Source organism: Rhamphochromis sp. 'chilingali', assembly GCF_963969265.1.
Source record: "Rhamphochromis sp. 'chilingali' genome assembly, chromosome: 17".
Classification (NCBI taxonomy): Eukaryota; Metazoa; Chordata; class Actinopteri; order Cichliformes; family Cichlidae; genus Rhamphochromis; species Rhamphochromis sp. 'chilingali'.
This window is the reverse complement of record NC_137944.1, coordinates 3536785-3562640: the sequence shown is the minus strand read 5'-3', so window position 1 is coordinate 3562640 and position 25856 is coordinate 3536785. Positions and strand designations below refer to the sequence as shown.

Below are 25856 nucleotides of genomic sequence, written 5' to 3'. Positions count from 1 at the left end.
GATAACAGGCACCACACCCGCAGTAGATGTGCTCGGTGTGAGGTCTCGCAGCAAGCTATCAAATACGGTGCATTTCTCGGCTTTTAACATAATGCTATGCGTCGCCAGGTGTTTCATCAGATTCGAGGAGTTACCTCCTTTGCACAGTATCACCGTAAAGCACTTGTTGCAGGCTGCTGAGTTTACATCTTTTGCTGTGAAGTACAGCCAAAGTTTATGACATCTCAGGAAAAAAAAGCACTGAAATAAAGCACCGAAATGTGCGCTGCTTTTCGGCCATAATGGCACCGGATATTGGTACCCATCCCTACTGGGTACTATTAACAACACTAACTTTTTGACATACACATACCTGAACTGAAGAAACTGAAAAGAACTGAATTCTGAGTTTATGGACTTGCAAAAAAGGACAGTTAAAATTCTCAAATTCTGAAATGGCTGTGTGGTGTTGTTTTTGTTTCAATAAATATTTTTAAACTTTATTAGCTGAGTGTCATTCACTCATTAGCCAATACCTAGAAAAGAAAGACCCAGATGGCTTACCTGTACTGACCTGTAGTGATACATATTACTATATACTGATATGAAAAAGTGATCAGGATAATTCATGTCCCATATCGCCCAGTTCCAAATTTCAGTTAAAAAGAACAGAATATTACGCCACATTTTCATTATCTGCTTTATGGTGATACCTGACCACAACGCTTACAAAATGTAAAACAACGGCTGTGGTTTTGATCAATCCACATTTTATGACAACTGAACTGAACAGTCTGCTTTAGTTCAAACGTCATAAGCCATTTTAGAGTACAAAAAAGTTATTGCGTATTGCATAGCCATTAATTTATTTTCACCATTTTCTTATAGTTGAGTGAAGACTTGACTGACATGAACACATGATCTTGATCAGCGGTCCAACCTTTTTTGCACCACGGCCCAGTTTAATTTCAGACAATATTTTCACAGACCAGCCTTTAAGGTGTGGCGGATAAATACAACAAAATAAAATGATATGACCAAGACAAAAACTGTGGTATTTTGTAAATATAATAATAAACGCAAATTCACTGTGTAATTGTGTAACTTTATTAGCAGCGTCCTCCTGAAATGCGCCAACAACATTAAGAGTAACATCCTCATCTCTGCCCCTTAATGCTCTCTGGTTGCTATGGTAACGTGTAAATATTGCTTTCAAAATAAGACGCACAACTACAACACGGGAAAAGACCCAGGGAAACAGAGTTAACGATAAAAACCCTGAAAACCATAAATTTGACATCCGAGCCTGAACTCTCCCGGCCCGGTACTTGTCCATGCCCCGGGGGTTGGGGACCACTGATCTAGATTCCTAGAGAAAGAGATTTTTGCAGTTTTGGCTGATCGGTTCGTAAAACTCTCCTTGTCATTGGTCTCTAGCATATTGTGCGAGTCACTGATATTTTTCATCAAACATTCTCTTTCAGGTTCTATTGCACTTGTTAAGGTTTTACTACTGTTGGTACTTCGCAATAGAGCAGGGCGATATGACCAAAAATATTTATCACGATATACATTTGAAAATTTGCAATTACGATATAACTGATGATATTATTGACACTAGACAAAATACTTTACAACTCCACAACTTTATTAGTGCAAAAAAACAAACAAGCAAACAAACATCAATGTATTTTCACTTAAACAAGCAGCTGTTTTTTTTTTTTTTTATGTGCATTAAAGTTATATAAAAATGTAACAGTGCAAATGCAAATTCTTTGCTGACAGTTTAACCAAAAAGCATTTCCAGTGGAAACTGGCCGACATATCCTCAGCATAACCATGTATAATATCCACAAAACTTAAAAAGAGGTTATACACACACAATACGGTAACATTATGTTGCCGCGGCGCGGGTTCGTAGCTTAGCAAAGTCGTACTACAACATTTGACAGATTTGCGAGCGCCGTGTACCACATAAAATCATTTCCAGGTCAGTAAACACAACCAGAGTTCATACATAAGGCACACGGGATTATAAGGGGCTCTGTCAATTTTCAGAAAAATCAAAGGGTTGATTTTAAGTATGCCGTATTTTCCAAAAAACACGGTAATAACGACGGCCCGCTAGCATGCTCTACCAAAAATAGTGCTTTGTTGTGTATCTGACGGACGAAAGCTAAACCAGTTCCACACCACTGAAGTTGCAGCATTTTTACAAACCAGTTCCACTTCATCCGTTTCATTTGACGATCCGCTTTCGCCCTTCTCATTCTCCGTCTCCGCCATGCTTTTTCCACCATGTGCGTATGAAAACAAAGGCACTGCGCATGAGCGTTTTACCCATATTCTATCGCGGAATTTCATTTTCTTATCGTTGCCCAACATTATACCGGTATTACCGTGAACGGTATGAAATGGCCCAGCCCTACTTCACAAGTTTTTGTAGACAAGTCGGTGTCTTCCACGTAGGCTACAGGCAACTGCAATCTTACTAAGGCAATCATGAGGTTTTTGGTGTGACAGCGTCTGTGCAGCTAATTTTACCTAACGAATTGAGCATTACACATTTTTCATATCTACTATGGCAGACAACTCTTGAGCAATGTGTGCATGATGTCACCTGAGAAACTTCAATAGTTAGATGTGATAACAAAGAGACTTGGTACTCAAAGGATGATGAATAAAAACCTTAAAAGTCTACAGAAGAATCTGCAACATTAAAGTGACAGTTTTCCTGACCCCAAACAACAAACAGCCAGCCCAACAGCTAAACCAGGAAACATGAGCTGCTCAAGTCGTTGCAGTGACACATACAGTGGGGCAAAAAAGTATTTAGTCAGCCACCGATTGTGCAAGTTCCCCCACCTAAAATGATGACAGAGGTCAGTAATTTGCACCAGAGGTACACTTCAACTGTGAGAGACAGAATGTGGAAAAAAAAATCCATGAATCCACATGGTAGGATTTGTAAAGAATTTATTCGTAAATCAGGGTGAAAAATAAGTATTTGGTCAATAACAAAAATACAACTCAATACTTTGTAACATAACCTTTATTGGCAATAACAGAGGTCAAACGTTTACTATAGGTCTTTACCAGGTTTGCACACACAGTAGCTGGTATTTTGGCCCATTCCTCCATGCAGATCTTCTCGAGAACAGTGATGTTTTGGGGCTGTCGCCGAGCAACACGGACTTTCAACTCCCGCCACAGATTTTCTATGGGGTTGAGGTCTGGAGACTGGCTAGGCCACTCCAGGACTTTCAAATGCTTCTTACGGAGCCACTCCTTTGTTGCCCGGGCGGTGTGTTTTGGATCATTGTCATGTTGGAAGACCCAGCCTCGTTTCATCTTCAAAGTTCTCACTGATGGAAGGAGGTTTTGGCTCAAAATCTCACGATACATGGCCCCATTCATTCTGTCCTTAACACGGATCAGTCGTCCTGTCCCCTTGGCAGAAAAACAGCCCCATAGCATGATGTTTCCACCCCCATGCTTCACAGTAGGTATGGTGTTCTTGGGATGCAACTCAGTATTCTTCTTCCTCCAAACACGACGAGTTGAGTTTATACCAAAAAGTTTTACTTTGGTTTCATCTGACCACATGACATTCTCCCAATCCTCTGCTGTATCATCCATGTGCTCTCTGGCAAACTTCAGACGGGCCTGGACATGCACTGGCTTCAGCAGCGGAACACGTCTGGCACTGCGGGATTTGATTCCCTGCCGTTGTAGTGTGTTACTGATGGTGACCTTTGTTACTTTGGTCCCAGCTCTCTGCAGGTCATTCACCAGGTCCCCCCGTGTGGTTCTGGGATCTTTGCTCACCGTTCTCATGATCATTTTGACCCCACGGGATGAGATCTTGCGTGGAGCCCCAGATCGAGGGAGATTATCAGTGGTCTTGTATGTCTTCCATTTTCTGATGATTGCTCCCACAGTTGATTTTTTCACACCAAGCGGCTTGCCTATTGTAGATTCACTCTTCCCAGTCTGGTGCAGGTCTACAATACTTTTCCTGGTGTCCTTCGAAAGCTCTTTGGTCTTGGCCATGGCGGAGTTTGGAGTCTGACTGTTTGAGGCTGTGGACAGGTGTCTTTTATACAGATGATGAGTTCAAACAGGTGCCATTCATACAGGTAACGAGTGGGGGACAGAAAAGCTTCTTACAGAAGACGTTACAGGTCTGTGAGAGCCAGAGATTTTCCTTGTTTGAGGTGACCAAATACTTATTTTCCACCCTAATTTACGAATAAATTCTTTACAAATCCTACCATGTGAATTCATGGATTTTTTTTTCACATTCTGTCTCTCACAGTTGAAGTGTACCTCTGGTGCAAATTACTGACCTCTGTCATCATTTTAGGTGGGGGAACTTGCACAATCGGTGGCTGACTAAATACTTTTTTGCCCCACTGTAGTAGAAGTTTATGACTGAGCAAATATATCTATTTGTTGTGGTAATAAATATGAAGTTAAGTTTTCTTACTTTATAAGGTTTTTGTTTTTTGCTTACTTTCTCCCGGTTAATGACATTGGTTCAATGCTCCAGCAGGAGGAGCCAAAGACGAAGATTATTGGGTTGGATTTCTCATTAAATTCCTACCTTCATATTTAACAATAATACAAGCTGCATGGGAGATATTAAATATTATTGTATGTATTACAAATATTTGTAATGTCATAAATAATGCTTTAACATTCAACATACATTTAATGACTTAAAGTTGGCATTCACTATAGCGGGAGATGTACCAATTGCAATTTTTTATTTTATTTTTTATTTTTTGCCAGTTCTGTTTTTATTTCTAAGAGCTATGAAAACATACAAATAAAAATCAACTTTTGTTCAATGGAAATAAAAGAAACTCACAGTGGCACAGTGATTAGCACTGTTGCTTTACAGCAAGAAGGTCCTGAGTTCAACTCCGCCACCTGGCCGTGTGGAGACTGTACGTTCCTTCTGTGTTTGTGTGGCTTCTCTTCAGGTACTCTGGTTTCCTCCCAAAGACATGGCGTTAGACAGGTTAGGTTATTTGGTGAATATAAATTGAACATGGGTGTGAATGTCAGCATGAATGGTTGTCTTTCTCTCTGTGTTAGCCCTGCATCAGGCTGGCGACCTGTGGCTGGGATAGGCTCCAGCCCCCCATGACCCTGATAAGGATAAACGGAAGAGAATGGATGGATGATTAAACTCTGCAACTTCCCCTGCAACTTAACAGTAAGTTCCAGGGTCTTCGCTCACATAAGCAACTGAAAATAAAGTGCTCTGCTACTGGTAGAAAGTATAACTGAAAATGAGTCGCTCTAGACCAGGGGTCTCAAACTTCAGTGAGAGAGTCAAAAACTAATGTGTACACTTATGTCTGCATTTTTATTTTGTTAAATACGAACACAGTTATAGCAGAAGTGCTGCCACTTGTCAGAAAGAGAGGACCAATGTGTTTATTTGGTAGTTTAATGAAAGGCTTCAGTTAAGAGTGAGAAAAACATTTGCATTCACGTTTTCTGTTTTGTCTTGTTATACAATATTTGAAATTTAAAAAAAACAAACAAAACATTACATCTTCAGAAATATTTGTGGGTGTTTTCTTGTTTGTTTGTGTTTGTGTTTTTTTTACTACTTGAATGCTAAAGTGGCCCTCACATGAGATGACAGTGTCAGCAGTAGCCCACATCTCATTTAGGTACCACACAGTTGCAACAAAAAAACGTCAAGTACCTTAATAGTTTTCCCAGTATGTTTATACATTTGCAGCAGCATAGGCTGTCATGAGTAGTGATGGGTGGTTGTGTAACCAAAAAATGAAAAAAAAAAGGCTTGTAATTTAATAAAATAAAATCCCTCACGTTAACTTTTATCGAGTGGAAAAAAAAATTGGCGTTCATCCTCCAGCTTCACTGTGCTAATGTTATGCTAACATAGCTGTGTCGCTAGCAATCACGTAGCACAACATTATATACCTCAGTAACCCTGCAAACGCCACTGCTATTTAGTTTTCTGTCTTCATTTATATTGGAAGTGGTAGCAGAGCTGTACGTTTTAATTAGTTTCAAAAATCTCTCAGTCAGAACATGGTATGTCATGTTTAGGTGGAAACTAGCGAGCTAACTTCCTGTTAACTTCTAACTCAGTTAAATTTAATACATTCTGTTTTCATGGATGCCTGGATGTTAAACTTAATTGTTACACCTGGTAAAGCAGCAACGCTGATGATTTTATTAAAGATGAAAGAATTTAGACCGTTTTTAACTCTGTGTTCGTTTGACTTTGGGACCTGAAGCGGACGGAGTTTTGGACTCAGTTTACTCCGCGAAGCTCCTCACTACGGCAGCCGTAATGCTCTGACAATCCATCAAGCAGTGCAGCTTACCAAAGTTGTACTAAAACATTTTTTAACAGATTTCTGCCAAAATCGGTTCGAGGTCAGTAAGCACAACCAGAATTCATACATAAGGCACACTCACGATTTTTGTGAAAATTAAAGGATTTTAAGTGTGGAAAATACGTTATACAGAAGAAAATAATATATCACGATATATATCGTTACCGCACATGGTTTAAATTATATCCCGATATGGATTTTAGGCCATATCGCCCAGCCCTACTTGTGATGCACCTGGCTTGTTTGGCTTGCATTCATCAAATTACACTGATACTTTGTTTCTTAGTAAGAAACTTTGTTGTTTCTTTAACACTTCTGTGTTTAATTCAGAGAAAAAATTGAAGGCTGACTAACTTTAGCCTAAATGGGTTGGAGCACATTGATGAAGGCCCGGTGATTTGTTAAAATTTGTAAAGGGCGATCGTGGCTCAAGAATTGGGAGTTCGCCTTGTAATCGGAAGGTTGCCGGTTCGAGCCCCAGCTCGGACAGTCTCGGTCGTTGTGTCCTTGGGCAAGACATTTCACCCCCGTTGCCTACTGGTGGTGGTCAGAGGGCCCGGTGGCGCCAGCGTCCGGCAGCCTCGCCTCTGTCAGTGCGCCCCAGGGTGGCTACAATGTAGCTGCCATCACCAGTGTGTGAATGTGTGGATGACTGGATGTGTAAAGCGCTTTGGGGTCCTTAGGGACTAGAAAAGTGCTATACAAATACAGACGATTTACCATTTGTTTCCTGTATTGAAATGTATTTTAACATTTTTTTTTAGTTTGATTTGATTTGTTTGTCTTGGAGCAGCTGTGACCATGTAATTACCTCTGGCATCATGGATAATTCCTCTGCAAGCACAGATACAAGAAGTCTTCATACTATAATGCAACTCATGTTGCACAGTGGAACAAATATGGATAGCAAATAATCATCTGTAATATCATTTTAATGTTTTACAGAGATTTTAATGAATTTTTTTTATTTTGAGATTAGGTTTTATTCTGTGGACTTACTCTCTGGACACTATAACTGGACGGTGATCTTGAGATCCACATGTGCACTACTCATCTTATATGAAAGATAAATCTACACAGGTGAGCCCACACACTTCATATATTCTATGAATCTGTTATCCCCAGAAGAGATAAATTCATTATGGTTTAGGAAAAGGCAGGTTTACTTATTTATTCCACGTCTTGACTAAGATGTTGAGAGTTATTGCTAGTCAGAACAATTTCATAACACACACTCATTGAGGTGTTGTAGGGAAAACAGTTTTAAGTTAACAGCTATTAATCTGCTGCTGTGTTCAGACACCTGGATGTTGGAGTGACGAAACGCGAAAGAAAGAAGACCATTCAATTTGCTCTGCATCCTGAGGCAGTGCTGACGAGTTCAAAGAGGTATGATACTAAACGCTTGAAAGGAAATGGTCCTTACTTTGATAGGCAGAACTATCAGCTATAAGCTTTAATATGAAGCTGAAATTGAGAAATTGAGCAAATCACAAATGTCTACAACCCTTGTTGCCCTTTTTAAAAAGCTATTCACGAGAGAAGACTCACTGTCATATAGTCTCTAAACCAGGAATATCAAACTCATTTTACATTGTTGGCTACATACAACCCACTTTAATCTTAAATTGGTTGAACCAGTGTAACTGCCCTTTCTGTCAAAAAGAAATCTGTCAGCACAACTCTTTGAGTTTAAATGGTAAGGAATAAATGTGCAACATTTCAGAAAAATTTCGAGTTGCTCATTGGAAAAGAGTCTATTGTAATTGAAAAGCAGAAACTTTTCTGTCATTTAATTGTTTAATCTCTGATTAATTACTTTAGTATGACTGACTGTGGGGTAGGGCTGCTCGATTATGGCAAAAATGATAATCACGATTATTTTCACTGAAATTGAGATCTCGATTATTTGACGATATTTATTTAACAATAACAATGTGTTGAATAATGACTTTAAAGATTGTCAAAAAATAATATAAAATAGTGTGCAAATACTGATAACAGTGCAAATGTTTGCAATATAAAAAATAAATGAAAAATGTAAACATCTATGTTTAGTGAACTTTGCAGTGTTGCTCTGTGGTGCAGCTACGACACCGTAGCAAAGTTTACACACTGTGTCTACTTGATCCACGTCTGACTGAACCCATAATGTTTCCACACCACTGAAGTTTTTTTACCTCTCTTTTCAACCAACAGCAGTCACTCTCCTCTCCAAATAACTTCTGCTTAGCTTTCCGAGCTTCCCTCGGGTCCTCTTAATTGTTGTGACGCGTATTCGAAATGCAGAGAGGTGCGCTCGATTTGCCACACGGAGCAGCGCGAGAGTAAAGCACGAGGGAGGTGCTAATAATCGGCTCCGTCATTTTTAATGATCGTTGAAAGCCCAGATCGTAATCGAGATTAAAATTCGATTAATTGAGCAGCCCTACTGTGGGGTAAGTCTGTTGAAGTTTAGCTTTCTATAGAAGCTGATTTCTGATAAAATTATCACACGTTAGACTACTAATCCATCTGATACTGAATTATATGACTTGGTGGTAGGGCTGGGCCATATTATACCATTCACGGTAATACCGGTAGAATGTTAGGCAACGATAAGAAAATGAAATATCGCGATAGAATATGGGTAAAACGCGCATGCGCAGTGCATTTGTTTTCATACGCACATGTCCGAAAAAGCATGGCGGCAACGGAGAATGAGAAGGGGGAAAGCGGATCGTTGAGTGAAACGGATGAACCAGAATTGGTTTGTAAAAATGGCGCAGCTTCAGTGATGTGGAACTGGTTTGGTGTTTGTCCGTCAGATACCTGAATGAGCTGTAGTTGTCTGACTGATTTTTTAGGTAGACCTGTAAAGATGCTGTTACAGTAATCAAGCCTACTAAAGATGAATGCATGGACTAGTTTTTCCAGGTCCTGTTGAGACATCAGATCTTTTATCCTTGATATATTCTTGAGGTGATAGTAAGCTGACTTTGTTATTGTCTTAATGTGTTTTTCTAAGTTTAGGTCTGCATCCATCACTACACCCAAATTTCTCGCCTGGTTTGTGGTTTTTAGGTGTATAGATTGAAGTTCTCTGGTGACCTGTAATCGTTTTTCTTTGGCGCCAAAGACTATTACCTCAGTTTTGTTTTTGTTTAGCTGGAGAAAATTGTGGCACAACCAGTCATTGATTTCCTCAATGCATTTACCAAGAGCCTGTACAGGGCCTCGGTCTCCTGGTGACATTGTGATATATATTTGTGTGTCATCTGCATAGCTGTGATAGTTTATTTTGTTGTTGTTTATAATCTGTGCCAGTGGGAGCATGTAGATGTTAAACAGAAGGGGTCCCAAGATGGAACCTTGGGGAACTCCACATGTGATACTTGTCTGCTCAGATGTGAAGTTACCTATTGATACAAAGTATTTCCTGTTTTCTAAGTATGTTTTGAACCAGTTTAGTACAGTTCCTGAAAGACCTGTCCAGTTCTCCAGTCGTTTGAGTAATATGTTGTGGTCAACTGTATCAAATGCTGCACTGAGATCCAGTAAAACTAGGACTGACATTTTTCCACTGTCTGTATTCAGACATATGTCATTAAACACTTTGGTCAGAGCAGTTTCAGTGCTGTGGTTCTGTCTAAAACCTGACTGGAAGGCATCGTAGCAATTATTCTGTTTTAAGAAGTAACTGAGCTGTTGAGAAACTGCTTTTTCAATGATCTTACTTAAAAACGGGAGATTTGAGATCGGCCTGTAGTTGTTCATTTGTGTCTTGTCAAGATTGTCCTTTTTCAGTATAGGTTTGATTACAGCAGTTTTTAGTGATTCTGGAAACACACCTGATAATAAAGAAAAGTTGACGATCTGTAACGCAAAGCCACCGTGAACAAAGCAGCATAGCGCAACGAATTCAATTCAAATCAATATAAGACTTATTTGTAACCTACATCAACAATTATGTTATGATAAACTACGTAATAACTACTAGAAGACTTACCTTTGTGGAAATGCTTGGAGCAGACTAACATGTGAGCTGGAGTGTTCTGGAACGTTATATTTGGTCTTCGAATGGCTGCAATCCAGGCCATCCGTCGGCTCTTTGTTACTTTGGAAACACGGCTTAAACAATTTTTCTTCCGCGACGTAATCCGATAACAACCGATCTCTTTACCCGTCGGCTTCCCGTGGCTGTCATGCGACCGGCTATTGCAGTTAATAATACAACAGCTTCTTGCCATTTTTTGTGTTTCTTTTTATCGCTGAGTGACTGTTTTCATGTGAAAGCCTGCGTGTGCTAGTACCGCTTGCCACGCATTCCCAGAATCCTTTGCGGTTTTACCCCAGAATGACGTCACATTTTCAATCTCTATAGCACGTTCTGACTGAGAGATTTCTGAAAAAATTCAAGCGTACAGCTCTGCTATCACATCCAACATAAATGAAGACGGAGAACTAAACAGCAGTGGCGTTTGTAAGGTTACTGAAGTTGGGCTAGCTGGTATATAATGATGTGCTACGTGATCGCTAGTGACACAGCTATGTTAGCATAACATAAACAGTGAAGCTGCAGGATGAACGCTAACACGTTTCCACTCAATAAAAGTTAACGTGAAGGTTCCTGGTGGTTAGAGACAAATGCAATCGCATGGCAGGATGCTGTAAACGGACCAAACTTCAGTCAGGAGAACAACTGAGAAAATCCATCCACAATAAAAGTTTAGTCATTAATATACTGCAACAACATGGGAATAGCAGCTGTGATAGAATACAGCATTAATGAATCAATGGTACAGAAGTGGAGGAAGCAAGAAGAATGAGTTGAATAAAGTTTGATTTATCTGACTGTTTTGTTTCGCTTAATGTGCCTTATAATCCCGTGCACCTTATGGTCCGAAAAATACGTACTGCACACTGCAGTTTAATGTTGCAAAGCACCTTTTTTTAACTTCAGTGGATATTATACATGGTTATGCTCAGGATATGTCAGCCCATTTCTACTGGAAATGCCTTTTGGTTAAACTTTCAGCAAGGAATTTGCATTTGCGCTGTTAAATGTTTATATAGGTTTAATGTACATAATAAACAGCTGCTTGTTTAAGTGAAAATAAATGGATGTTTTTTTGCACTAGTAAAGTTGTGGAGTTGTATTTTGTCTCGCAGAAATTATATCGTCAGTTATATCGTTATCGCAAATTTTCAAATCTATATCATGATATATATTTTTGGCCATATCGCCCTGCCCAACTCTCACAGCCTTATTGTTTCAAAATATATTGATGACATCTTCTGCACAGGAATTTTTAAAATACTGACCGTTCCAGTAAGGGCTGTTGGGATCATAATCCAGAAGTGGAAAGAACATCATTTTATGATAAACTGAACACGACTTGATGCTCCTTGCAAGGTTTCAGACAGAGGAGTGAAAAAAATGGTCAAAGGAGTTGTCCAAGAGCCAAGGAACAGTTGTGGAGAGAGACAGAAAGACCTGGAATTAGCAGGTACAATTGTTTCAAAGCAAACAACAAGTAAAGCACTGAGCCACGCGCACCACGCAGGACTCCAATGCTGAAGAAAATGCATGCTCACAAGTACAAGTTCAGTTATATCGTTATCGCAAATTTTCAAATATATATTGTGATAAATATTTTTGGCCATATCGCCCTGCTCTACTTGGTGGACTAGTGCTGGCATATTCCATTACTTCATTTTGGAGCTTTGCTCACTACAGAAAGGGAAGTGATGAGTGGCTGACTGAGGTGAATGTAAAGAGATTTGTCTGGCTGTGTGGTTTCAGTCTGTAACTACTGTGCAAGGTCACATCGTGTTCAAATTTGTGACTGTTGTATGTCACCATTTCATGGTGTCTGCTCTCACAGCTTCTTGTGTTTTCCTTTGTAATTCCAGCAGAGTGCAAAGCTCCAGCACAGTAAAGAAGAACCCCTCAGTAAAGGCTGACTCTTCCAAGTACATTACAGCATCAGCACCCTGCCCTGACTAGTACCATCAGCCATCTTCACCTCAGTCATCCACTCTCAGGTATCTCTGATAACCTTGTCAAGCAGACTTTGATTTTAAGAGCAAAGTGTCCTGTAATGGCCATACATTAAATGAATGTAAAAAATAAAGAAGTTAAAATGTACATAAAGACAAGTGAAACATATCCGCAAATGTGACCTTGTCAGACTGCATGCCACCGATTGGCTAGTCAGTGGCATCACTCACCTTCACGAAAATCAAAACCGCCAGACAACAAGACAAATGGCTGCACAACAAACAACACTGTGGTCCCTGAGGCTGACAAAAAACCACAGACCAAGCAACACCAATGTCATTGCCTCGACATCCTGCTTTTATTTTGTCATCTGTGTCACATACAAATGATGTAACAGGACATTTGGCTGCGTTGCTATAATGACCCCACGCACATTAGGTGGTACTTGATTGTAATAGAAAATGAGCCAAATTGAGTAGGTATTGTTGGAAAGGGTACGAAAGCCCTGCTCGGCTCAACTCGACTCGACTTCACTCTGTTTCAGCCGTTTTCCATTACCTCAGTGTGCTTGGGGTTATTCTAGCAATGTGGCCAAAAGTCCAGTGACATTATTTGTATCATTTGTGTCTTTTGCTATATGCAACACAACAATGGAGAATGTCAAGTCATTGCTATACCTACTGCTCAGTCTCTGGGTGTTTGTCATATAGACCTCAATTACAGTACAGCTTCCCACAGCTTGGCCACAACCAAGACCAAAGCCCAAAACGAACTCAGAGTAGCTTCCAGTGTTGCTCTGAGAGTGAGCCTTTCCCCTATTCCACCCAGACTGGATCTGATTAGGTCTCAGAGGCAGGCTCTAGTGTCTCATTAAGAGGTGAACATAAAAATGGGCTGTTGTGACTGTTTGTTGTTGTTCATTTGTCTCAAATATAAAGAGCAACTTCTGGTTCTGCCAATGAAAAAAAGGTTTACTGCTGAAGCAACTTTCAGATTCACTCATAGGCATAAGGCTATATTTTCTAGGGCTCGCAAAATTTCAAAATCCCTGGTAGCCCTTCGGGCAGGGACTCTTCAGTTTTTGGTAGCCCAAAATAAATTTAAGTAGCCCGAATAAAAAAGAGAGCAAATTTTTGATTGACGTTTTGTTTCCTGTTTTGTTTCCTTTACAATATTATACATTAAAGTATAATATTGTAAAGGAAACAAAACATTAATCAAAAAATTGTTGAAACACAAATTACAACATTGTATAAAAATTACAATCATCAACTCAAATACTTGGTTCTAATTGAACAGAAATTTCTATGAACTTGTAAGAACTGTGTAGGACATGAATCAGTCTGTGTCAGATCCTGAATTTGAAATTTGCACTGAAGTCACGGGTAAGAGGCAAGTGGAACCAAGATCTAGGACATTTGCTTTTTGAAGTTTGCAAAGACTGCTAAATTTTGCCAGTGGTAGTTCACTCTTTGCAACATAGTACGCTGTTCTAAACAGATCTTTCAGGTTTATTTTTAGTATGTTATTTTCAATTGGTGTTTGTTCCGGGAAAGATACTGCAGACTGAGCAATAATGCATTTCTTGCATTTCTCATGGGTTCTAATGGGGGCCTTTCTTAAAATTACTGGTCCCAGTAACAAAGGCGCTTGTCGACTCAGAAATCAAGGGAAAACCAACAACACACCCGGCAGAACATTATGTTATTTACACGGGTGCACATAAGTGGTCCGCATTCGCTGTCAAAATAAAAGACGCACCAGATAAGAAGTTGCAACGCGCGTTTGCGTCCATATAAAAAGCACTGTTTTTGTCCGCTAGAGTGGGATTTTCACGGCACATTCTGCACCACATCTCTGTGCGTTCATTATTTGTTTGAAGCCAGCTCACCTCCTGCAACCACTTTTCCGAGAATACGCGCTTCTTTTGTAGTTCGGACTCCTTCTGACATTTCTTTGGAGGTGGAGGAACACCAAAGTAATTGCTTAAAGGAGCTTCTTCGACATCTTTAAGAGTTCTAAACAAATGTCTGTCCTCCTCCAGAAAAACTTCTCTTGTGCGTGTTTTTTATTTTGACAGCGAATGCGCACCTGCGGACCACTTATGTGCAGCCCTGGTTATTTAGCTCGTCATATTGCAGCCACAGAAATTATTTTGTCCATGAAACCATAAAGCTGCACTTTCTTTTTGCCTTATAGTCTGATTTGTCATAACTTCTCCGTTTTGTGGTAAGCTTTTCTTTGGCTGTCACTTCTTCACCCTGACCTGTCTTATTTGGCTCAGCAGAACTAAAATATATATCCTGCTGCTTTTACACACGCACTCACATAAGCTCAGCGATTCTCTGCGCGATCAACCTCTCACATGTTTAAGCTGCGGGAGATTTCACTTGTCATGTTTGCATAGTAAGCTAACGATTGATAAGACGATGTCAGAGGAATTGGTGCACAAATTATCATCACTCACCAATCAGTGCTGTCGCTCTCTATACACAGTTCACACGATTGCAAAGTGAAAGCAAAAAAACAAGCGCAAATTCAAACGCGATTTCAATATGTCACATATTGACAGTGGCTCACTGATGCCAATGACATAATTACCCAGCTACATTTCCGAAAGAATGCAAAAGCATTGACATATATTTTTCCTTCCTACGATAGCCCGCAGGGCAGGGCAGAGATAGATTTTGGTAGCCCGACTGGAAAAATCGCTAGCCCGACGTCCCGGGGCTAGCGATTTTGCGAGCCCTGTTTTCATTTGCACTTTAAGTTTTAAAACTGTTTATTTATTCGTTTAATTAGAAAATTATTTTGAATGTATTTATTTTATCAAGACATTATTTATCCGATTTCTATTTTCCCATTTTGTCCTGGTCTCTTTTGCTGGAGTAAAATTGAATTATTCATTATTTTTGTGTTATTAAGCCTGACTTGAATCTTTCAATTTCTACTTGAAGTTTGATTTGTTCCATGTATTGTTAACCTGTTTGGCATTTTGTTTTATGTGCAGGTTCACTTGCACATAATAAATAAATGTCTTTGTGATTCTTGCATTGCATCATCATGTTTATTTTACAAGGTTTTAGCTGTTAAAATCAAGTACATTTGATTTAGTTATTAAATATAAATCACCTGTACTGAATAAATTGATGAGCAACATCAGTTTATTCAATACAGTGTTAATATCTGAGTGGGCCCCGAGCCACTTTGTGGTGGAAAAGTTGGGCCCCGAGGTAACAAAGGTTAAGAACCCCTGATATAGAGGGACTGTGGTGTTGGGTTTTGTACAGCCATTTCCCCTGTTGCCGGGTTTCATAAATGGGTTGCTTGCTTGGAACCCTGGCTGAACCGTTATTCAGACAGTACCTGGTACCAGGTAATCCCACCTAATACAAAACCCCAAAATTGAATTAAGTCGAGCCAAGTAGGTACTAGTGGAAAAGAGACATTACGGAGCTGAGAAGTGGCTATAGTGAAGCTGGAGTAGTGTGTGTGCCTCAAGAAGGTTCGTGTGTGTGTGTGTGTGTGTGTGTTTGTTTGTGTGCTCGCTGCAGCAGTTTTCCATGTCGAAGTCTGCCCAGATGCCACTGTCCAACATCACTGTGCCAAAGCCCTCGATCTCCAGGGTGCCCAGCAGCATGGAAGGCATCAACCATGAGCTGGAGAAGGTCTTCATTAAAGACAATGGAGATAAGGAGGAACTTAAGGTGGGGCTCAGTTTCCATTTTCAGCATGGTATTTTAGTAAACCTGTGACTTGTGTCACTGCCATCTCTTGACTGAGCTTTGAATCTTATATTGTTTTCTCTGCAGTCCCTGGAGGTTCCCGATGGGCGACGAGCACCTTTCCCTCCACAGCAGCGCAGCAGCAGCACCCGCAGTGTGGACACCCAGACCCCCTCAGCTCCTGGCCGGTCCAGCAGCTGCTCTAGCCTGTCACCATCCCCCTCGCCAGCCTGCCCACTGGGATCACATGATGGCAGTCCTTACTCCACAGATGATCTACTATATGACCGAGATAAAGGTAAGCAACGCTAAGGTCCTACTGAAGTGTCCACAAAAAGTAGCTGCTGGGGTCAAGGGATTTGTTCCTATCCTGACCAGATCCTGGAGGAGATCACTAAAACTCTACAGTATTGCAAAGGAATGGAGTAAATCAAATGTAGACCATAGCCTATATTGGCTATGTAACATCTTTTGATGATAATGGAAACTTAAACCTATAGAGGCGTGAATTCAAAATTCTCTGCCACTAGTCCATTTTGGTGAAATTTCATTGCAGAAACTCAAATTGTTGTCAGCAGTTTGTATGGCCTTCATGTGCTTGTATGCATGGGGGCATACTCCTAATGAGTCAACAAATGGTGTTCTGGGGGGGATCTCCTCCCAGATATGACCCAGGGCATCACCGGGTTTCTGGACTGAGATGTTCTGCAATTCGATGGCGTCAGATGGACCAAAACATAATGTCCCAGTGGTCTTCTTCTTCATTTAGGTTAGCGGAGCATGGAAGCCATTCTTTCATCCTCCAGGAACTACCTGCATATTCTGACCACATGAGCCTGGACATTGTCATGCACCAGAACCAACTGCACTAGCATGTAGGGTCTGAAAATGGGTCCAGAGATGTCATCCCAATATAATAGCAGTCAAAGTGCTGTTGCCAAGCCTGTAAAGGTTTATCCATCCCTCCATCCATATACTGCCCCATACCATCACTGACCCACCGACATACCAGTCACTTTGTTACGGGCAACATTCAGAAGCGCCTTGAGGCGACTTATGTTGTGATTTGGCGCTATATAAATTGAATTGAATTGAACATTCTGTGGCTTCTCCAGACCTTTGCATGTCTGTCACATGTGCTCAGGGTGAACCTGCTCTTATCTGTGAAAAACACAGAGCACCAGTGGTGGACCTACCAATTTTGATATTCTGCGACAAATGCCAGTAGGGCAGTTCTAGTGCTGGACACTAGATGTCACCAGATATTACCTTATGCTACCAGGAGTGACACTGACCCCAGTCAACTGCAAAACAGACAGAAAAAAATTAGGAACAAAAAATATCAGTTGCCTCCACCTTTAAAACCATTCTTGTTTTGGAGGTTGTGTAATAATATCAATGACGATAGATTAAATAAATACATTTCAGGTAGATGCCTGTGTATTGTAAAAGTCTTCTGTGCTGATTTGAACTGAGTATGTCGTTTGTTCAGTCTCTCAGTTAGTGTTGCGCTCAGTGCATGCCTTACTGTACATCATGTCATTAACACAAACATTTTAAAGGTGATAATTTAGGACTTCAACAATAATCCAGACAGCAACATGGGTTGAGCATCTTAGGGATAGTTAGTTGTGTTGGGAATTAAGCATTTGTCTAATTTTTTTGTGTTATATATGAAAGAAACATCAATATCTGATGACAAGACTTATGAATCGCGGTCCAGCAGTGGGGAGTTTTTTGCAGTTCAATTCAATTTTATTTATATAGTGCCAAATCACAAATCGCCTCAAGTAGGCAACACCTCAAACAGTAAAGCTTCATCCATATCAAAACCCAGCAATAGGCAGCAGTACTTGTCCCTGTACAATTCACAGAACCGTCTAATCCACATCTGACTACCGCCAAGCCCACAAGCACCATAACATAGTTTGTTACCTGAAATTGAACAATAAAAAAGGGTTGGAGCAACCTGTCAAAGCTATTTACACTGAAATGAACTTTATACTCAGGTTTTTACTTTTACTGTTTCACAAGGAGTTAAAAAGTAAATGTCCACAATTTAGACTTTAGTTGCAAGATATTTTATTAAAACAATTTAACAAAAATTTAATAAAAGTACAGTTCGGTGTATAATAATCAAATTAACTGAATTGCATTTATCTAATTAACATAGTCTGAGCTAATGCTAATTATGTTCTGATCCTTTTGAGGAGAATGGTTGGAGCGAATAAATGGATGCACTTATCTCTGTATACCGAGTTGATGATAACCACCCAACAGGAAACCGGCATACCCTTGTCATTCAGTGGCCGTATGGTGTAAACCAAAATCCTTCTGAATTAATCATCTAATGTGGCAAAAACTGAGCAGAGGAAAAGCCAAAAATATACAAAACCAATTTGCAGGTTCACAGTTTGACATCAGTTGATCACTCCAGCGTTGGAATTTGCAGCTGTGACCTCTTAAGATCCCATCTTCCGAACTGCTCATCTCGCAGAAGACAAAAGGGAAGAACCTCATATCTTTTAATTCTTAACAAAGTCACATATGCTTCTAATTGACTTCATGTTTCATTTAGTTTATGTAATTGTAATTAAATTAGATTTGTCTTTAGCATATTCTCACATGAGCCTTCATTTTAAAATAATCCCCCTTTTAATTAAAATACAGAGGAATACTTTCTTTCTTGTTTTTCTCTTTAAAACTCTGTTTTTGTCAATCACAGTATACCCAGTTAGACTTTTTTGATAAGTCACACATTTTATAAGTCAGACACACACATAGAATCTTTATTATACTTCGGTTGACTTTTAGCAAATAGGGATAACAATAATAATAAATCTCCAGGGTGGGCCATTTATATGGATACACCGTAATAACATGGGAATGGTTGGTGATATTAAAGTCCTGTTTGTGGCACATTAGTATATGTGAGGGGGCAAACTCCTCAAGATGGGTGGTGACCATGGTGGCCATTTAGAAGTCGGCCATCTTGGATACAACTTTTGTTTTTTCAATAGGAAGAGGGCCATGTGACACATCAAACTTATTGGTAATGTCACAAGAACAACAATGGTGTCCTTGGTTTCAACGTAACTTTATTCTTTCATGAGTTATTTACACGTTTCTCACCACTTATAAAATGTGTTCAATGTGCTGCCCATTGGGTTGGATTGTCAATGCAACCCTCTTCTCCCACTCTTCACACACTGATAGCAACACCGCAGGAGAAATGCCAGCACAGGCATCCAGTATCCGTAGTTTCAGGTGCTGCACATCTCGTATCTTCACACCATAGACAATTGCCTTCAGATGACCCCAAAGATAAAAGTCTAAGGGGGTCAGATCGGGAGACCTTGGGGCCATTCAACTGGCCCACGACAACCAATCCACTTTCCAGGAAACTGTTCATCTAGGAATGCTCGGACCTGGCACCCATAATGTGGTGGTGCACCATCTTGCTGGAAAAACTCAGGGAACGTGCCAGCTTCAGTGCATAAAGAGGAAACACATCATCATATAGCAATTTCAAATATCCAGTGGCCTTGAGGTTTCCATTGATGATGAATGGACCCACTATCATTGTTCCCCATATACCACACCAAACCATCACTTTTGTTGTTCCAACAGTCTTGGAGGGATCCATCCAATGTGGGTTAGTGTCAGACCAATAGCGGTGGTTTTGTTTGTTAACTTCACCATTCACATAAAAGTTTGCCTCATCACTGAACAAAATCTTCTGCGTGAACTGAGGGTCCTGTTCCAATTTTTGTTTTGCCCATTCTGCAAATTCTGTGCGCCGATCTGGGTCATCCTCGTTGAGATGCTGCAGTAGCTGGAGTTTGTAAGGGTGCCATTTGTGAGTAGCTAATATCCGCCGAAGGGATGTTCGACTAATGCCACTCTCCAGTGCTACGCTGTGGGCTCTTGCTGAATGAAGCTAGGACAGCCACTGATGTTTCTTCATTAGTGACAGTTTTCTTGCGTCCACATTGTGGCAAATCCAACACTGAACCAGTTTCACGAAACTTAGCAAGCAGTTTGCTAACTGTAGCATGGGAGATAGGTGGTCTCGTAGGGTGTCTTGCATTGAAATCTTCTGCAATGACCCGGTTACTGCGTTCACCAGATATAAACACGATTTCGATCCGCTCCTCACGTGTTAACCTCTTCGACATGTCAATGGCTGTGAACAAAGAGAAACTTGTAAATAACTCATGAAAGAATAAAGTTACGTTGAAACCAAGCACACCACTGTTTTTCTTGTGGCATTACCAATAGGTTTGATGTGTCACATGGCCCTCTTCCTATTGAAAAAACAAAAGTTGTATCCAAGATGGCCGACTTCTAAATGGCCACCATGGTCACCACCCATCTTGAGGAGTTTGCCCCCTCACATATACTAATGTGCCACAAACAGGACTTTAATATCACCAACCATTCCCATTTATACAGTGTATCCATATAAATGGCCCACCCTGTATATATCTTGTCCTTTGTGCCCGTTTAAGAAATGTTGATTTTATGAAATATCTGCTTTTCATCTTATTATCTTTGAAAGAAACCAGTACAAAATTGACATGGCACAAAAAGGGCAAATATGTGCTTTGAAATGGAACGATATTTATGCAGTGCTTTTATTTTCTTACTGACCCCTCAAAGAGTTTCAGACATATAAAGGCAATTTTATATTCAGTGTAGAGTGTTTTAATTTATACACGTTCAGCACTTTATGTACCATCCATGGAGAATTTTGAATCACCCATTAGCCTAACATGTCTTTGAACTGTATTCTGTAAGTATCTGTGTTCTCCTGAAAAGTTGAGAGGAGACACTTGAATTTGCTCACCAATGTGATAATATCTCAGGAGTTTTGGTAGAAATCGAAACTTTAATCAGTTATTATATAAAATATGCATTCACAGTGGATCTGTGTCATTTGAGCAGATGACTGCAGAGAATAGTCTTTACTAATCAATCCCAAAAAAGATAAAAGCATCATATTTCTGTTTTCAGACAATGGAAGCAGCTCACCGCTGCCAAAGTTTGCCTCCTCACCCAAACCCAACAACAGCTATATGTTCAAGCGGGAACCACCAGAGGGCTGTGAGAAGATTAAAGCTTTTGAGGAAATGAGGTATAGATGCTTTGATACTTATACTGAATTTCCTCAGTACTCTGCTGCCCCCTTTAATTCCGCTGAACATGTTTTTGTGCAGCTCCAGGCAGTCCACATCGGCACCCCTCTTCTCCTGCCCTGACAAAAACAAAGTGAATTTCATCCCAACGGGTTCAGCTTTCTGTCCCGTCAAACTCCCTGGCTCTTTACAACTCACCCTTGCATCAGAGCCCGAGGAAGACGAGGACAGCAGGGAAGCAGGTTCTGGCTCTGACCCACACGGAACCACGTCATTCTATGGTGTCCCTACTCAGGTGTCCACGAGCACCAGCACAGATGATCCCCCAGAGGAGCCTGCCTCACCCTCAGAGACATCAGAGTCCCAGACAGACAGCCCGGCCATCAGCTAGACCTGAGCAGAGCTGGCCTCTGTCTCTGGGATGTACACTTGCAACCATCGAGCACCACCACTGACTTTCTCACCAACACCACCTTCTGCTCCACCAGGGGGTCTCTGTCTCTCTGTGCCCACTGTCTCCGTTGCCCTTCTATCTTTGCATGGCGTAGCAACAGTGTCCAGAATATCCACCACAACCAATATGATTTGCTGCCTCAACCTCCTGTCCTGCATAATAAGTGAGCTGCTGTTGGCAGGAAGAGACCTGACAGTTCAAGGGTTCATATGCAGGCGTAGTGAGGAGTGCAACACAATGGATCGGGGAGGGGCATGCATTTTAAGCTGGTAGTGTATTTCTGATGAAATGATGTGTTGTGTTCTGTTTCAACATTCACAGTATGAATAAGCTCTTTAAACATGTATATCCACATATAGCTCTATAAAAAGAAAGAAAAGTCTTTGTTTAAAACTCTATGGCTGTGTTATAAATGGAACAGGAAAGACAACAAGAACAGGATGATGTTTACACTGTCCAGGTCATGTTGTTGAGCTTTGTCTTAAATGCAACAAGGAAAACGTTGGAAGAAAAGGAGAAAATGGCCTCAAATGGTTACACGGTGTCAGATCTTGCTTCAGGTATTTCACAATCGGAGTCTATACTCAGGTAATTTGGAATGTATGTCCATAAAAAGCAGAACAGATTCCCTGACATTTATTCCCTCACATTTTCATTAATATACGAATCACTCTTTTCTGTTCAGTGACTAGACCTGAGCTCATGGCTGCAAATAGTGAAGGCTGTTGTGACCTCTGCCATGTGTTGTTGTGGATGTACTGATGGGGTTGAGCTTGCCTGTTAAGCTTAATGATAATGTGATTGGCTGATGGTGGAGCAAAAGCAATGAGGATGCAGTAACACTATGTGAAAGTATGAGGAAAATGTTCAAATGCAACCTGTCTTTGAGGAAATAAAACTTTGAGGACGTAAAACTGGCACTGGATTGGCAGATTAGACCGCTGCTCAAAGGGTAATTGCGGTTTCCACCCAAAATATTGTGAGCAGCATAAACTTGTTTTTATTTATAACCCAGATGCGTTACCACAACATTTTTTAAAGTTTAGTTTTCCACATCTTAGAATATATTCAGTCAAGCCTGGAGGTTTGACACAGCAAGCTTGCTGTTAAGTGACAGACCTCACTACTCCATAGGACACAGAGATGATAAAAAGCTGGATAAAACCAGGAGAGAATGATTATTGGACTTGTGTTTGTCAGATCCAGACAGAGAGAACTTTAAATAGTGGACCACATCTACTGAATGTCTAAATAGGGAATTCAGAGCTCTGGAGATGTTCCAGTTGTCAGCCGCCACATGGAGGCAGTGTTAAATGTATGGAGCTATATCTCTTAATGATTATGGGTTGCTGATTGCATCACTTCCAAAAGACGTCAGCCCTTTTCAGGCATGAGCTACGTGACCTTACTGTTTTTATTGCTCTGTAGAAGTGACAGCAGCATTCTTTTGGATCGCTACAGTGACTCCCAAAACCTGGAAAGTAGTTTTTCCTCTGAGTGAGCTCTGTAGTATCTTCATTTATAGTTCAATCCAAGCTTTCAAACAAGCAGCAACTGACCTATGCATAGCACTGTTTTCCAGAAGCAGCATGCTTTTGGCGTGTTGATGGACTGCAGGTAAGCATGTTCCCACAGGGTCTGTATTGTTCTAATTCTGACAATCTTTCCAAGTGTATGTCAAGAGCTACAAAACATGCCAGTGACAGGCAGCTTTTGCCCTTAACGAGTAAGTTGTTTTGTTGCCCCCAGGTGGCCAAAATTAAGAAAAAAGCGTAAATAAATATATAAATCCAGGTAAATTGTGACTGACAGATCAAAGTCTGATTTTCACTATTCATGACGCCTGGTCTGGGATGACGCAGTTCTTGTGCAAGTTAAAAATGAATATTTGTACAACCTTTCCCTCCACTCTGCACTCTGGTAAGCTTCGAAACTTACTGTTCTAATGAAATCCATTCCATGAGATATGAGCATGAGAGGTGATTGATTCCTAAATTATGTTTGATCTTTGTTTCTGTACTCAGACTTTTGGTTGCAGCTACAAGAGCGCCTTCTGCTGTATGATGCATAGAGAAAGCATTACACTGGCCGGCCTCGTTTTCACTGTTATTATTATTATTATTATGGGATGCTGTAGGCACCCTGATGCTACCACCAAACTACAATACCATAGCATTTCATGTTTTCTGTGCAATGTTACAAACAGACATGAACATGGCCAAGTGTAAATAACCAGTGCATTTTCATCTTACTCATCATTTCTTTGGATAACTGGTGTATTTGTTGAATCCCTGTATTGACACTCCTTTTGTATATACGTTATTTTGTATATACAAGGCTTTTAAGGAGGTTCAATGTCGTGGTTTCTAAAGACATTTCAGCACCTTACCAAGAATTTTAGCTTTCCCAATGTTCCACATATACTTGGCATTGGTAACCTAGATGTGTGCAATAATAGGAAAAAAAATTAAAAAGAAAAGGTGTTGTCTTTTCGTTCTTTGACACAAATGTCTCATCTCACATTCCTTTGGTTTTGAGCATGAAGGCTGAATCAGCAAGAAGTTTGTTGTTAAAGCCATCAACTGATACAAAACCAGCAATGACCAGAGCACACCACTGGCAGGTCAGAGTGTTCATCAGCTCCTCTTTGTGTAACCAGTAGTGTCAAAGTTCATGCACAATGGCAATAAAGGAAAAAAAAAAATCTGGATTTTGTCTGTTCATTTTTGTGTGTCATACAGGGTTTTATTCATCACAGCTGTGAAATGTGTGATGACATAAGGAACTTTTTTTCTTTTTCTTAGTCTTGTACAGGTCATTAGAAATCAAGAGTTAGCTATCTTATGGAGCTGTTCGGCACTTCGGGATTGGTGGGAAAATATAATGGTGGTAATTTTCAGTGTTCTAAAAAGGAGATTTGGTATCTCACCAAAACTGTCCATACTTGGTATAACCACAGAACTTTCTGGTGGAGATTTTTCCAGTTATACAAAAAGATGGATTATTCTGGCTCTTACTACGGCCAAACGGGTCCTGCTAAGACATTGGTGGAAAAAGAACCCCCCTCCCTATGAAGAGTGGCTAAAGACAATGGCTAAGTTGGCGTCCTACGAAAAAGTGACTTATGGTTTATTAGACAAATTGCATCAATATGATTGTATTTGGTCCCCTTTACAAGCTGGCTTTCTGTAACTTGAGGAACAGAAGAGTAATGACAGAGTGGTGGTGTGGGGATTGGTGTGCGAAGAAAGAATAGGATAACTTTGTTTTTGTTGTTGTTTTTGTTTGTTTGTTTTTTTAAACTATTTATTTATGTAGTTATCCTTAAGTTCTGTTATTGAAGTTTAAAATGAAATAAATAAAAATTGTTGATGACAAAAAAGAAATCAAGAGTTAGCTGAAGCAGGTAGGTCTTCGTGTGTATCTAAGCAGTCTGATGTTTGCAGCAATCACCCTGAAAAAAAAGATGATGGTGATTTTGATTAAAAAAGAGAGATGAAGATGGTGGCAAACATATGCACAAATAGTTTAAACATTAACACTTTATTCATTCCATTTTAAATATAATTTGTTTTCCAAGAAAATATTGTGAGGCACTATATAAGTTGAATTGCAACTAGTGAACACCCCACTGGCAGAAATGACTATGAAATTAAATTACAGTTTTTAATTATGAACTCATTTTTGCCTTTTTTAATCAACTTTTGACTATGACACATACACTTGTGCCTGTGTGTTTCTTGGGCTAGTTCTTAAAAAGCCTTGTATTCACATCAGTTGTTTAGGTGTACAGTTGTCCACGACAGTCCATTAACCCGCAGTTTCATGTCCAACCCTGAGATGCAATCAAAATCCTACAAGTACAGCCCACCTGAACGAGCATCACTACCTCAGCAGCTGCCCCAGCGCTGCCTAGAAAACAAATCCAAGCTCCATTTCTCCAACGAGGGTGATGAGTAAAGCTTCAGACTAAACTCCAGTCATAGTTTGTCAAGGAGCTAAGCCTGACAGCAGAAATCTGAAATACATTTAGAAAGAAATCAAAATTATTAAGAAGACATAGGGACAGCTTTGGACAGCTCAGTTAAGATGCTGAGTCCTGTCCCACTTTCTTTTCTTCCCTCCTTCCTTTCTTTCCTTTTAGGTCATCTGAAGTCAGAAAATGTATTTAGTTTAAGATGAGATTCA

General features: G+C 40.2%; 1 protein-coding gene across 1 annotated transcript in view; it reads left to right on the top strand.

The window, feature by feature from the left end:
• The window catches only part of glcci1a (glucocorticoid induced 1a), a gene marked incomplete at its 5' end in the record, with an annotated part of 30490 nt that extends 6112 nt beyond the window's left edge, over nt 1-24378 (top strand). Inside the window, 6 exons of the mRNA XM_080864039.1 lie at nt 7402-7448; nt 7668-7724; nt 15906-16058; nt 16164-16374; nt 21093-21213; nt 21296-24378. Of these exons, the coding sequence (XP_080720165.1) occupies nt 7402-7448; nt 7668-7724; nt 15906-16058; nt 16164-16374; nt 21093-21213; nt 21296-21605 (899 nt within the window). The remainder of the gene's footprint in view (nt 1-7401; nt 7449-7667; nt 7725-15905; nt 16059-16163; nt 16375-21092; nt 21214-21295) is intronic.
• Nucleotides 24379-25856: the final 1478 nt, after the last annotated feature.